This window comes from Myxocyprinus asiaticus, chromosome 17 (assembly GCF_019703515.2).
Source record: "Myxocyprinus asiaticus isolate MX2 ecotype Aquarium Trade chromosome 17, UBuf_Myxa_2, whole genome shotgun sequence".
In the NCBI taxonomy this organism is placed as follows: Eukaryota; Metazoa; Chordata; class Actinopteri; order Cypriniformes; family Catostomidae; genus Myxocyprinus; species Myxocyprinus asiaticus.
The window spans coordinates 20,485,666-20,500,859 of record NC_059360.1 but is presented as its reverse complement, the minus strand read 5'-3'; the positions used below and the strand labels follow the sequence as shown (position 1 = coordinate 20,500,859).

The following is a 15,194-nucleotide window of genomic DNA, read 5'->3' as shown; positions in this document are numbered from 1 at the left end:
CCACATGTGCATTTTGCCTAGACACAATAACCAATGTCTCGGAGTCTCACCCGGTTGTAGAAGGGATGCTGGGGGCCGGTAAGCCCACTGAAGTAGCTGCTGTGTGGCTGGGCAGGCGGCAGCACTCCAGCAGAGGGGAAAGAACCAGGGAAAGAGCCTGTGGGAGAGCAGTCCAAAGAGTGCTGCCCAAACGCAGACTGCGGCTGGGCCGAAGCATCTTGCAGGAGCACTGTGGGATAGCTGACTCCTCCAAGTTGCATCTGCCCGCGTGCATCTCGCACATCTGAGAATTAAAAGCAGCGAGGAACAAAGATGGAGAAACCGAGAGAAAGAGTAGGAGAAAAAGTTAGATGCGAATCTTGGCCAGCACATTAAAGGCATTCAAAAACTCCCACTCACAGTCGAATTCAGCCAAATGAGGCTTCTTTTTTTTTCAAGTTACATGCAAGAAAAGAGAGCCTCTGTGGTTTGATTCTCTTTGAAAAACATTGATGACCAAACACTGAGTTTTCCCAATAGAATAATAGATGTAGAAGAAGAATAAACTTGGGAAATAGCTCCCAAAGAAACCCATTCTACCTTTGACCCTAAAATCACATCTCAGAGCAAAATAATAAGTCAAGATATATTTAGTAAAAAACATAATTTCTGAGTCACACAGGCAGACCAAGTGAGTCTGTCTGGGTGACTCAAAAAATAAGCATCTCATGGAACTTCAGCAATGTTTCACTTCCTGAGGTGAACACAATGGGGACCTTACTCATCTCTCTGAGCTTCACAAAGGAAGCTTTATCGCGCAGTCCACTGTCACATTGCGCCAAGCAACGTCTGCTGTCTCAAAGCACAGCACAGTTGACCATTATCATGTGATCAGTGATAATATCAGCTCTGATGCACACAATGATGCAGAGTGTCTTTGTGGGGGTTTACCCAGCTATACTTTGGGAAAACCTTTCCAAAGAAGTTAGCAAAATCATAAATAAATAATGTTTTTATTATTAATATTATTATTCTTAGCCTTTGTGTTAGGGTTCACTGTAGTAATTAAAGAGAATCTTATCTAAAGACTAGTGCTGTCAGTCGATTAAAATATTTAAATTGCGATTAATCAAATTATTATTATTTTTTTAGTTAATCGTGATTAATCACAGATTTTGGAAGTGCTGAAATTTTTCTATATATATTTCTTTTCCTGTCAAAATGCACATATTTCCTTATTGGGGAAGAAAACAAAACAATATGTAACGTCATGGTTACTTTCGTAACCTCCGTTCCCTGATGGAGGGAATGAGATGTTGTGTCGATATAGTGACACTAGGGGTCACTCTTGGGAGCCCCAAACACCTGTGATCTTTTTTTAAAAGGCCAATGAGAATTGGCGAGTGGAATTTGCATGCCACTCCCACGGACATACGGGTATAAAAGGAGCTGGTATGCAAAAACTCATTCAGGTTTTGTGCTGAGGAGCCGAGATAAGGTCCCGGCCATTTCAGCAGGTAGTTCAGCGTTGTGGCAAAAGGGACACAACGTCTCGTTCTCTCCATTAGGGAACGGAGTTTACGAAAGTAACCATGACGTTCCCTATCTGTCACTCACTCGACGATGTGTCGATGTAGTGACACTAGGGGTCCCTATACAAAACACCACAACTAACTGAACGGTGTTACGTGAAGTGGCGGTGTGTGATGGGCAGACTGCTGTGTGCCTGGTAGCCAGCGCACCTGGCCATCACGTAACCTCCCCCAATGATCTTTATGAGCATCGAACAGTCCTTCAGGAACAAGTCGACTGCCCAACGAATAGGTGGACAGGCTAGCCCAGCCGAGGCCTCTTTTCCTTCTCTTTTCTCCCCAAAAAGAGTGGAATTTGTTAACTGACTGGGAGCCCTAAGTGTCTACGTCGGGGGGGTGTCACTCCCAAGGGGAAGACACCGCGGAGACCACACCCCGCCCAAAAAAGAAGGGAGGGGGTATTTTGAGTGGAAATACGTCACATGGTCTTTACCAAGCCTTGTCGGAAGTATGTCATGTGGAGAGGTCCCATGGTAGGTCCTAACCAAAGGGGGAGGAGTTTCTACAAGCATGGCGACCGGGGGCAGAGGGGCCCCTGCCCAAGGAAGACGCAGTTTATTGACAGGGAAACAATTTTGCGAAAAATATCACGTGGGGTTTCCTTCAGGGAATCATCGCATGTGGAGCACCAACCTCAGTACAGGGCATCATTAGCGCACTTAGGCACTGAGCCGGCAGAGAGTTTCTCTGCAAACTCGACTGCCACAGGGCTAAGGAGGAAAGTCATCCAGGGATCACGGTCTGTGAACACTACTGGGAGTCAAGTGCGCACGTCTTCCCCTCAAGGGAGGGGAAAGGTGCTATGCGCAAGCGGTACACCCACCAAGGCAGGGTCTGCCTCCTCCTGGGGCAACACTTGCAGGTTCACCACCTGATCCCTAAAGGGGGTCGTGGGAACCTTGGGCACATAGCCCAGTCGGGGTCTCAGGATCATGTGAGAGTAACCCGGACCGAACTCCAGGCACGATTCACTGACAGAGAATGCCTGCAGGTCCCCTACCCTCTTGATGGAAGTGAGCGCAGTCAGGAGGGCAGTCTTCAAAGAGAGTGCCTTAAGCTCAGCTGACTCCAAGGGCTCAAAGGGAGCTCCCCGTAGACCCTGAAGGACTACAGAGAGGTCCCATGGGGGGGACAAGGCGCAATCTAGAGGGGTTCAACCTCCTAGCGCCTCTCAGGAACCAGATGATCAAGTCATGCTTCCCCAAGTACTTACCATCTACCGCATCGTGATGAGCTGAAATAGTGGCTACATACACCTTCAAGGTGGAGGGGGACAGCCGCCCCTCCAACCTCTCCTGCAGGAAGGAAAACACCGATCCGACTGCACATCTCTGGGGGTCTTCGCGTCGGGAAGAACACCACTTAGCGAACATATGCCACTTCAAGGCATACAGGTTCCTCCACGGGCGGTAGGCCACTTAAGTCCTCCGCATCCCATCCAAGGGCCAGACATGGAGATTCCAGAGGTCTCGTCGTGGGTGCCAGATGGTGCCCCGTCCCTGAGAAAGAAGGTCCTTCCTCAGGGGAATTCGCCGGGGGTGGGGGATGTAGCGAGGAGCGTGAGATCCGAGAACCATGTCTGGGTGGGCCAGTAGGGTGCTACTAGGATGACCTGCTCCCCATCCTCCCTGACCTTGCACAGGGTCTGTGCAAGTAGGCTCACTGGGGGAAATGCATACTTGCGTAGTCCAGGGGGCCAGCTGTGTGCCAACGCGTCTATACCGAGAGGTGCCTCGGTCAGGGCATACCAAAGCGGACAGTGAGAGGATTCCCTGGAAGAATCTTGCAAATCTACCTGTGCTCGACCGAATCAACTCCAAATCAGCTGGACCACCTGAGGGTGGAGACTCCACTCTCCCCTGAGGGTAACCTGACGTGACAGCGTGTCCGCTGCAGTATTGAGGTCGCCCAGGAGTGGCTCGTAGCGACTTGAGGCAGTGCTGACTCCAGAGGAGGAGACGGCGGGCGAGTTGTGACATGCAATGGGAGCGTAGACCACCTTGGCGGTTGATGTATGCTACCGTCGCTGTGTTGTCCATCCGGACCAACACATGCTTGCCCTGGATCAATGGCCAAAACCTCCACAGGGCGAGCAGTACTGCCAACAACTCTAGGCAGTTGATGTGCCAATGTAGTTGTAGGCAATGTAGGATGTGCCAATGTAGGCTGTGTTCCCATTACATACGGCGCCCCAGCCAGTCTTGGAGGCGTCTGTTGTAACCATGACGTGCCTGGAGACCTGCTCTAGGGGAATTCCTGCCTGTAGAAATGCCAGGTTCATCCAAAGGCTGAAGAGTCGGCGACAGACCAGTGTGATGAACCGCATGACAGTTCAGCACCAACTGTGCGTGCTTGTCCGTGAGGCGCACTGTCATCGAGACGGAGTCCAACTCCAAACCGTGAAAAGAGATGCTCTGTACCGGGGAGAGCTTGCTCTTTTCCCAGTTGACCCGAAGCCCCAGTCGGCTGAGGTGCCAAAGCACGCGGTCCCTGTGTGTGCAAAGTGACTTTCGAGAGTGAGCTAGGATCAGCCAGTTGTCGAGATAGTTGAGGATGCGGATGCCCACTTCCCTTAGCGGGGCAAGGGCTGCCTCTGCGACCTTCGTGAAGACGCAAGAGGACAGGGACAGGCCGAAGGGGAGGACCTTGTACTGGTACGCCTGGTCTTTGAAGGCAAACCGCAGGAAGGGTGCGTGTCGAGGTAAGACTAAGACGTGGAAGTACGCGTCCTTCAGGTCTACCGCCGCGAACCAATCTTGATGCCGGACGCTTGCTAAAATGCACTTTTGCATCAGCATCTTGAACGGGAGTCTGTGCAAAGCCCGGTTCAGTACTCGCAGGTCCAGGATTGGTTGCAACCCATCGCCTTTCTTTGGTACGATGAAGTAAGGGTTGTAGAACCCTTTCTTCACCTCGGCTGGAGGGACAGGATCTATCGCGTCCTTGCGCAGAAGGGTAGTGATCTCCGCATGCAAGCGGCATTCTCGCCCTTCACCGAGGTGAAGCGGATGCCGCTGAACCTGGGCGGGCGCCTGGCGAACTGATTCGCGTTGCTGAATCGGACGGTCCGGGACAGCCATCGCAACGGGTTGGAAAGCGCGAGCCACGCACCCAAACTCTGGGCGAGGGGGACCAAGGGAATGATCAAGTCGGACGTACCGGTGGGTGGGGCATCGCAGCGGGGCGGAGCTCGAGGTGCCACGTCGAGGGGATTCGAGCCCTGTGGCTGTGCTGAGTCCAGGGACATTGAACCACTTACCTGGCTCCTGCCACCCACCATGAGATTGGCCGGGGGGGGGAGGAGGAACCTCGTCCCCATAGTCCACCGGTACCAACCCTGTATGGGCATGATTGTGCCACAGCTGGGTGCACGGGGTGGGGGGTCCATTGCTGGTGCGCCATACCCGCAAAAGCGTGACAGTGCACGGTGTGCGCATTGGACCTGTGATCCAGGAAACGAGAAAACCACTCTTTTGTCAAACGTCTGGGTACCGCAGCCTCTGGGGCGTGCAGAGACAAAAGATTCTCCTTCCAGCCCTCCAACGGGGGATGGAGTGGTCTGTTCGCCAACTCTAGAGAAGTGGGTCTCCTCGCCCCTGGGTCGCCTGTCTCGGGGGCACTTCGAAGCCTTTCTTGGGTTCTTAGCCGCCGGCCGCGAGACGGGTGGTGTCTGTTTCCTGCAGAGGGCTCCACGCCGGAGCCAGGCCACAGAAGCGGGCTGCGGCGGAGCCGGTGTTATTGCTGCTGCAGGATGACGCCCTTGGCGACAAACAGACGGGGGGCGGGGTCTTAAGCCATGCCAGGACAGGATATGTTGTAAGGCCTCCGTCTGCTTTTTCACCGCCGAAAACTGCTGGGCAAAGTCCTCAACAGTGTCGCCAAACAGGCCCACCTGGGAAATGGGGGCATCAAGGAACCCAGCCTTGTCGGCCTCTCCCATCTCGACCAAGTTGAACCAAAGGTGGCGCTCCTGGACCACCAGGGTGGACATCGCCTGCCTGAGAGACCGCGCCGTGACCTTCGTCGCCCGGAGAGCGAGGTCGGTCACCGAGTGCAGTTCCTGCATCAATCCCGGGACAGAACTACCTTCGTGCAGTTCTTTTAGCGCCTTGGCTTGGTGTACTTGAAGGAGAGCCATGGCAGAGGCGGCTTGTCCAGCGGCACCGTAGGCCTTAGCCGTCAGGGACAACATAAACCTACAGGCCCTGGACGGGAGTTTCGGGTGCCCACGCCAGGTGGCGGCGCTCCGCGGATATAAGTGCACCGCGCGTGCCTTATCCACCTGGGGGATCACCGAATACCCCCTGGCCGCTCCGCCATCGAGGGTAGCGAGAGCAGGGGAGCTGAAAGATTGGGACCGGGCAGTAAAAGGTGCCTCCCACGATCTTGTCAGCTCCTCATGCACTTCTGGGAAGAAAAGAACGGGGGCAGGGTGTGGCCGTGGGCAGCGCCCTGATCCCAGGAACCAGTCGTTGAGCTGCGAGGGTTCAGGGGGGAGTGGAGGGTCCCACTCTAGCCCGACGCTCGCGGCCGCCCGGGAAAGCATATCCATCATTCCCGCGTCGGACTGAGACCATCCCCGAAGGGGGAAGCCCAGTCAAAGCCTCCGCATCCGACTGGACGAGCCCGCTCTCCGATGCTGCGTTTGATAGCTCATCCGAGCGTGTGATCAAGGCAAGCGAGCGTGCTGGGGAATGGGAGGTCCATGGGGGTATACCCGACGGAGGTGGTCCCATTGAGGTCCCCAAATCACCCCCAGTGCTAACCGACGCAGCCTCAAACCCGTAGGTAGAAGGACCGGCGCGGGGAGCCGCTGGGGTGGCTTGCTTTCTTATGAATGCAAGCCACGACCGTAACGTTGCCATGGTCATGTTCTCGCAATGAGGACATGATCCATCCACGAACAATGTCTCCGTGTGGGCAGCGCCCAGACACGTAAGACAGTGATCGTGGCCGTCAGAAGTGGAGAGATAACAACCGCAACCAGGAAAAACACACAAACAGAAAGGCATCTTTAAAAAGACGCGTCTTTAAAAAGACGTTCCGTGTGTGCCGCTCTTTTAGAAAGAAAATATACTCTATTAGGATATACTCTTTTAATATGTTCTGCCGAAGCGCCCAGGGGCATTCTCTGCAAACCACAGATGCAGAGGGGGAGAAGCCGCTGAAATGCGCCATAAAATCCAGCAGATAGAGGTGAATGAACTCGGCGGATGAATTCAGCTCAATGAATAGAACCGCTCGGCTCCGACGAGAAAATCTGAATGAGTGGTTGCATACCAGCTCCTTTTATACCCGTATATCCGGGGGAGTGGCATGCAAATTCCACTCGCCAATTCTCATTGGCCTTTTAAAAAAAGATCAGAGGTGTTTGGGGCTCCCAAGAGTGACAACTAGTGTCACTACATCGACACAACTACACGTGCGTGACAGATAGGGAACAAAAATGCTTTATTAGCATTTTCCAAACAAAGCCTTTCACAGAATAAAGATTGCAAAATACACTAAAATAGCACCGATTCAAGAAACATTAAACGTTTCCCAAAATCTAATTGGGAGTTTGACTAGTTGAAAGAACTAGTCCCCACATAGGTTGCATTTTCATTGCAATGGGCATTACATTTCTTTAACTGTCATCCTCCACAATATTAATCTGCCAGTAGACTGTGGCTATCCCCTTTCCTACAGCAATCGTGAAGCTGCGTTTATGATTCGCGTTAGGGCGTCAACGCCAGCGTCAAGCACCACATTGAACTCCACATGAAAAGCGCTTTCAGACAAAAAAAACATCTCATTCTGCGTTTTGGTGATAGTTAAGACTTGACGTGCTTCTGTGGTCATTAAACTGCACCTTAAATACGCTGAAAAACCCTTTATTTCTATCACAAGTCCCATCTGGGCTTGTTTTGTACATCAAATGGCATTAAGAGCTCCTTTCCCATCATTTGATCATGAAGCGCTGTTGAATGTGTGTTTGTGGTGTGTGCGTCAGTGTAATAACTCCGGTCGACACATTACAAAGGTTTTGCCCTTCAAACCAGTGTTTATGCTGGTATATGCTGTATTAACGGTAAATGCGTTAATTGCGATTAAGAAAAATGTACGTGTTAAACTTTTTAAATTAATCGCATGCATTAAAGCGTTAATTCTGACAGCTCTACTAAAGACCTAAATTATAGACAGCAAGCCAATAAAACGTATAAATTAGTGGAAAAATTTTGACAGAACACTACGGCAAACCACAGTATCTACTTCGAAAACACAACAGTTTTTTAAACAAAATGGCCAAACCAGAGTGCCGTTCCTTCACTTATTGCAATTTGCCTTGGTTTTAGTGCAAATTTTGTTGTTACTGCAATTTTCACACTCAATTTTCTCTGAATCTGAGCATAGTTAAGCCAAACCGATCAGTCACAGGACAGATCACAGTTTAAAGGTCAAAACACACTCTACGGCAAGTATATAAACACATGCGCTTCTAGTGATGCAAGCTCGATTTTGTGTGTCGTTGCATTCAAAATATTTCAGACCACAATTGATAACTCAACACAAGTGCGCACTGCATTCTCAATGTTGCCGCAAGGGGCGCTATAGTGGACATTAGTGTGATTAGAGTTTTCTCTTTCAAGTCAACTACTGTCATGGCGAACCAACAGTTTGAAGAGCATACTTCAGAGGAATTAGGTTAAAGTCAATATATTTATGACAACCACCACAGAAATGCAAGCAAGCACGTCAAGCATGTTCAGCCAGACCGTGAGTTGGTAATGTATTGGCCAAGCGCTCGCATCTGTGTACACGTACATGCATAAAGTATGTTTCTGGCCTAAGAGACATGATTGCCTTGGCAGTGCAGTATGGTATGTCTGCATTTACGTAGATAGCAAGGTAAACGTGTGTGTGTACCTGCAATGATCTCCCTTAGTTTGGGATCCAGGTTGACAGTGCAGGGCAGAAACATCTCCACATCACGAGCGGTGAGAACAGGAGTGTGCGAGGAAAGGAACACTTCAAAACTACGAATATCACCATCGATCTCCAGCAGGGGCTCCACATCTTTAGTGGTGGGGATGCTTTTAGAGATCCTGCAATGAGATGGTGCAGAGTTAACATACAGAATAAGACGTAATAAGAGGCGAATATCAGGGCTTGGGACAAAAATGCAGCTGAACATGACAAAAATGAGCCAGATATATACTTGTGGGGGTAAAAATGCCTCAATGAATTTAAGCGATTCAATTCAAGTATTTGATATAAAGAGATGGCATACTGTTTTATATGTTTAAGGAAAAAAAAACATGTCATCATAAAGGTAAAAAATGCCCCTAATAATCAATTCCAGGGGGCAAATATCGGCCTTTAATTGTACCCTCCACTAACATTTGAAGAACAGTCTTAATTTTGAACATTACATCTATTGTTTATAATTTGAAACCTTATAAGAAACTTCTTATTGTGGCCACTGAATATTCATTTACAGTCAAATTTATTTAGTGTGTATTAATAAACTCTATAAATAACATCTGCACTAGGCTGTGGTAAACTGGCTTACATGACAAAAACTTGCACATTTAGCCCTTGATGTTTTTGATTGTATGTGGTAACTGCAGTTATTTCTGCAGCATGATGTCAGGCACTTGCAGATAAATTATTTCCAGTTGCAATTTATCTTATTGAGCATGGGAATTCATATAAAATAAATCTGAAGCTTCTGCTGAACAAACACATTTTGCGCACACCATATTTCATCCTCTATCTCCGTATCTCCCCCAGCCCACGCCTTTCTGGTAGGAATGCTAGCGGTACCATTATTTCCAAACTACTTATTGGTTGGTAAATGGACACAATAATAACCCTTTTTTACCCTAATGATCAAGCTGGACTGCATTAGGAAGAGGGTTAGCTCACTGCTTGGCCTGGTCACATAACACTCAAGTAATCTAATTTTAGAGGCTAAAATTTGGGCAGGAGTGTCGTCACAATGATGCTCAGATGACCTATTGCTAAACTGTAGATGTAGATGCAGCATAAACAAACAGTCATGTCTAAATGCAAAATGAAAAACATCTGGAGGAAGCATCCAAAATGGTCAGTTCATCAAGTGATCCTCTAAACTAATATATAATTATGACCTAGTTAGTGTGTTAAAGATTTCACATACACCAACCAGTCACCACCTTAAAACCACCTGCCTAATATTGTGTAGATCCCCCTTGTGCCACCAAAACAGTGCCAACCCACATCTCAGAATGCTATTCTGAGATGCTATTCTTCTCACCACAATTGTACAAAGTGGTTATCTGGAGTTACTGTAGACTGTTGTGTGTGAAAATCCCATGAGATCAGCAGTTACAGAAATACTCAAACCAGCCCATCTGGCACCAACAATCATCCATGCGATTATCTAATCAGCCAATCATGTGGCAGCAGTGCAGTGCATAAAATGCAGATACGGGTCAGGAGCTTAAGTTAATGTTCACATCAACCATCAGAATGGGGAAAAATTTGATCTCAGTGATTTGGAGCATGGCATGACTGTTGGTGCCAGATGGGCTGGTTTGAGTATTTGTGTAATCTCCTGGGATTTTCACACACAACAGTCTCTAGAATTTACTCTGAATGGTGCAAAAAACAAAAAACATCCAGTGAGCATCAGTTCTGTGGATGGAAAAGCCGTGGGGGACCTACACAATATTAGGTAGGTGGTTTTAATGTTGTGGCTGATAGGTATATATATATATACACATACACACACACAGTTGTGCTCAAACGTTTGCATACCCTGGCAGAAATTTTGAAATTTTGGCATTGATTTTCAAAATATGACTGATCATGCATGTCTTTTATTTAAGGATAGTGATCATATGAAGCCATTTATTATCACATAGTTTTTGGCTGCTTTTTAAATCATAATGATAACAGAAATCACCCAAATGGCCCTGATCAAAAGTTGACTTTCCCTTGAATGTTTGGCCTTGTTACAGACATTTCTTATTTTCCCATAAAAAATAAAAGAAATGTGTTTTGCCTGCTCACTCATGTTTTCTTTATAAATGGTACATATATTACCAATTCTCCAAGGGTATGCAAACTTTTGAGCACAGCTGTATATATATATATATATATATATATATATACACACACACACACACACTGGCGGCCAAAAGTTTGGAATAATGTACAGATTTTGCTCTTATGGAAAGAAATTGGTACTTTTATTCACCAAAGTGGCATTCAACTGATCACAATTTATAGTCAGGTCATAAAAATGTGAAAAATTACTATTACAATTTGAAAAAAAATGTTCAGAACTTATTAAACTACTTCAAAGAGTTCTCATCAAAAAAATCCTCCACGTGCAATGACAGCTTTGCAGATCCTTGGCATTCTAGCTGTCAGTTTGTCCAGATACTCAGGTGACATGTCACTCCATGCTTCCTCTAGCACTTGCCATAGATGTGGCTGTCTTGTCGGGCACTTCTCATGCATCTTACAGTCTAGCTGATCCCACAAAAGCTCAGTGGGGTTAGGATCTATAACACTCTTTTCCAATTATCTGTTATCCAATGTCAGTGTTTCTTTGCCCACTCTAACCTTTTCTTTTAGTTTTTCTGTTTCTGTTTCTTTGCAATTCTTCCCATAAGGCCCCTGAGTCTTCTCTTTACTGTTATACATGAAACTGGTGTTGAGCGGGTAGAATTCAATGAAGCTGTCAGCTGAGGACATGTGAGGTGTCTATTTCTCAAACTAGAGACTCTTGTTTAGTTGTACATCTGGCCTTCCACATCTCTTTCTGTCCTTGTAAGAGCCAGATGTTCTTTGTCTTTGAAGACTGTGGTATACACCTTTGTATGAAATCTTCAGTTTTTTGGCAGTTTCAAGCATTGTATAGCCTTCATTCCTCAAAACAATGATTGACTGATGAGTTTCTAGAGAAAGCAGTTTCTTTTTTGCCATTTTTGACCTAATATTGACCTTAAGACATGCCAGTCTATTGCATACTATGGCAACTCAAAAACAAAGACAATGCTAAGCTTCACTTAATGAACCAAATAGCTTTCAACTGTGTTTGATATAATGGCAAGTGATTTTCTAGTACCAACTTAGCAATTTAGCATGATTACTCAAGGATAAGGTGTTGGAGTGATGGCTGCTGGAAATGGGGCCTGTCTAGATTTAATCAAAAATGACTTTTTTCAAATAGTGATGGTGCTGTTTCTTACATCAGTAATGTCCTGACTATACTTTGTGATAAGTTGAATGCCATTTTGGTGAATTAAAGTACCAATTTTCTTCAGAAACAGCAAAATCCGTACATTATTTCAAACTTTTGGCTACCAGTGTATTTACATATATTATACAAGTAAAATAGTAGGATTGTGAAAAGAGTACTTTAAGGGATTTGGAAGGGACATTTTTCAAAAGTACACAGGGCCCAAAGTGTCCATAGTTGAAAAAACACCCAAACACCGATGGTCACCAAATGACTCACAATTTCAGTCTAGAAGTGAGTGTATGTGTGTTTGAGAGTGAGTGAATGGCTGGGTGTGAGAGCAGATGTTGAATTCATTGGACAAAGGCCCACACTGTGCTACAGCAGGCCCGGGTGTCAGCGGGTCAGAGCAGGATGCTGTGCTCACAGTCAGCTGACCTTCTACATGATGGACATTAGGTAGATGTCTCATACTTAGGGTGGAGCTCAAGGACGTGGCGAACAAAGATCACACTTGCAAATATAAGCACACACAAGTCCATGTATACACACACATGCAAAAGCATCACACTGAGAAAAGCTAAACAGAAGAGATGTGTTATGTGTTGGTCAGAGGCGTTTGGTTCATTTCCCACGCACTGGATTAAGCAGAACTGGGCAGATTGTGTCTCTTCCGAAATCCAGCTGGGTTTGTTTATTTGTGTGTGTGCATGAGCATGCTCACAGACAAACAGGAGCCAGTGACAAGGGCCTCTCTAGAGAACTGAACAGAACTTCCTCTGTCACAAGACTGTTACACACACACACTCACTCCACATACAGTATACTACTTTCCACTGCTCAGTAATCTAATTTGAGGGAGCATGACGTACTGAGAAAGAGCATTTAAGTATGATACAAAAATATTAAATAATTCTTCACAGCCAGGTATGTATCTGTGAGAGATAAATGGATAATGATTTGAATAAAAATCCCTTAATTTGTGGTGATTGCTAAGGTAAGCATAGTCTCGCTTAGCCAGACTTTTGACTTCCAGCATAAAGTCTGTTCCATATTGCATCTTATTCAGGACAAGAACTATCCAGACAAGAACATAGTCTTAATGACGTAACGTCAAGTAATTTTCATTTGTATAGCCCTTTTCACAACACACATAATTTCAAACCAGTTTTACAGAGAATTATGCTTTAAAAGAAAAAGAAGCTGTAACATCTGTAATGTCTTAGAGTTATAATTTAGACTGGTAACCAGTCACTGTATTGTTTTGTTTTTAGGTGCCTTTTAGGGGCGGGTCCGTCTGAAAAAGGTGATACCACAATAATGTCAAACGGAATACTTGAAATAGGTGGGGTTTTTTTAATGTCCGTGAATGTTTAAAAAGAAAATCACCAAAAACATCAGCGGAAATGCGATCAGAATTACTGTCCCTTCAAAAGTAACAAGTACTGATTATTTCACAGACCAAAGCAGAATATACTGGTCTACTCGTGGATATCTAGTTTTTTTGCTACTAAATGTGTCAAACAAAACTCTAAATATCTAAAAGAAACTTGTGTTATTAGGCAAAATAAGTGATTAGTTCCTGCTCACAAATCCTCATAATATCAACCAGATTCACTGATAAAAACATGTGTACACCAACTACTGGATGCAAGATTGGAATTATGATTTTTGTCTGGTGGACCATAAAACATGAGCAAACATCCTACAGATTAACAATGGAGGACACAAGTCATACACTCACTAAGCACTTTATTAGGTACACCTGTACACCTACTTATTCATGTGATTACCTTAGACAGTCATGTGGCAGCAGTGCAATGCATAAAATCAAGCAGATACGGGTCAGGAGCTTCAGTTAATTTTCACATCAACCATCAAAATGGGGAACAAATGTGATCTCACTGATTTAGACCGTGGCATGATTGTTGGTGCCAGATGGGCTCGTTTGAGTATTTCTATAACTGCTGATCTCCTGGGATCTTCATGCACAACAGTCTCTAGAGTTTACTCAGAATTGTGCCATAAACAAAACAAAAACATCCAGTGAGTGGCAGCTCTGCTGATGGAAATGCCTTGTTGATGAGAGAGGTCAACGGAGAATGGCCAGACTGGTTCGAGCTGACAGAAAGGCTGCGGTAACTCAGATAACCACTCTGTATAATTGTAGTGAGCAGAATAGCATCTCAGAATGCACAACACATCGAACCTTGAGGCGGATGGGCTACAACAGCAGAAGACCATGTTAGGACCATAGTGTATATTTGTAAATGAATATCATAGATACTATGGGGTGGGCTCTTTTGACTAGGGCCGGTAAGTACCACCAAGTACACCCTAGCAACCGCACAGCAATGCAATAAAAAGTACTCAGAACACCTTAAAATATAAACATAGGATAGAATAATAAAACAAGACATCAGTTTAACATATTAATAGTCAAAATGTTGAGCTTATGTCTACTTGAAGCATAACTTTTTGCCATTTTCAAAGCCGTGATGACAGCACAAGCATCCACTACAACATTAGTTCATACTAGCAATTTTCAATTTGAGGTCCATAATGAAGGATTTGTCATTATGTAACTCTAAATGAAGATGTTTGTCATTGAATTGTTTATGTAATACAAAAATAAACACACATATGCTCAATACTGTTCAGGGAGCTGTAGATGAGAAAACTGTTGTATTTAATCTGGCGTGTAGCGAGACTGACTGAGGTCTCATCCAAACATAACAGCCAGACTAAACATCCCTGGTGTCCATAAACACAGCAGCATGACGATGTCATTCCAATGACTAGCTAAAACAAGACTAACCAAACGAGGAGGAAGGAGACACATCTGAAGGCCTGCAGGGGAATTTCACTCTTAGCCAGACCAGGCCATCTCCCTGCCATAAGGGGCCCAGAGATGCAAAATGCCAACACACATTTATTTTCTGAGCTCCATAAAAAAAAAAAAAAATGTTGCGACCATGAAAAGAACAACAGTTTTCGTCACCAGCCCAAGCTGACAAGTTCCGTATGATGGGTGGGTGGTGGCGGCTGGTGAGGGGCTAAGAGAGGCAGGACTGGTGGGTTTGGAATGTGGAGTGATGGCATCCGTCATCAAGCAGGCAAAGAAAACATGTTTGCATCTGCTGTGCCGTCTTGCATCTGAAATTCACAGATGTATCTAACTGGGGATTCTTCTCAGCTGTACAAAAGTGACCTTGGTAGATGTGCACTTAAAGCATCGATATCTGATTGGCTATGTTCACACAGCAGCAGAATATAATTTGTTAGTCCTGTTTCAGAGTGCTAAACGGCCATCCAGTTGGCAGAAGACCACATGGCGGCCTATTGGGAAGCCTGCGAGCCCTGAGATCCTTCTCTCTCTCTCTCTCTCGTTCTCCTGTCTCCCCTCCTCC

General features: G+C 46.0%; 1 protein-coding gene across 2 annotated transcripts in view; it reads right to left on the bottom strand.

Annotated features, from left to right (window-relative positions):
* LOC127455510 (kinase D-interacting substrate of 220 kDa-like) overlaps positions 1-15,194 on the bottom strand; it is a 92,724-nt gene that overhangs the window by 19,074 nt on the left and 58,456 nt on the right. For both annotated transcript variants that reach the window (XM_051723470.1, XM_051723469.1), the window contains 2 exons: positions 8,478-8,656; positions 51-283 (listed from right to left, as the gene is read on the bottom strand). In XM_051723470.1, coding sequence (XP_051579430.1) covers positions 51-283; positions 8,478-8,656 — 412 coding nt within the window. The remainder of the gene's footprint in view (positions 1-50; positions 284-8,477; positions 8,657-15,194) is intronic.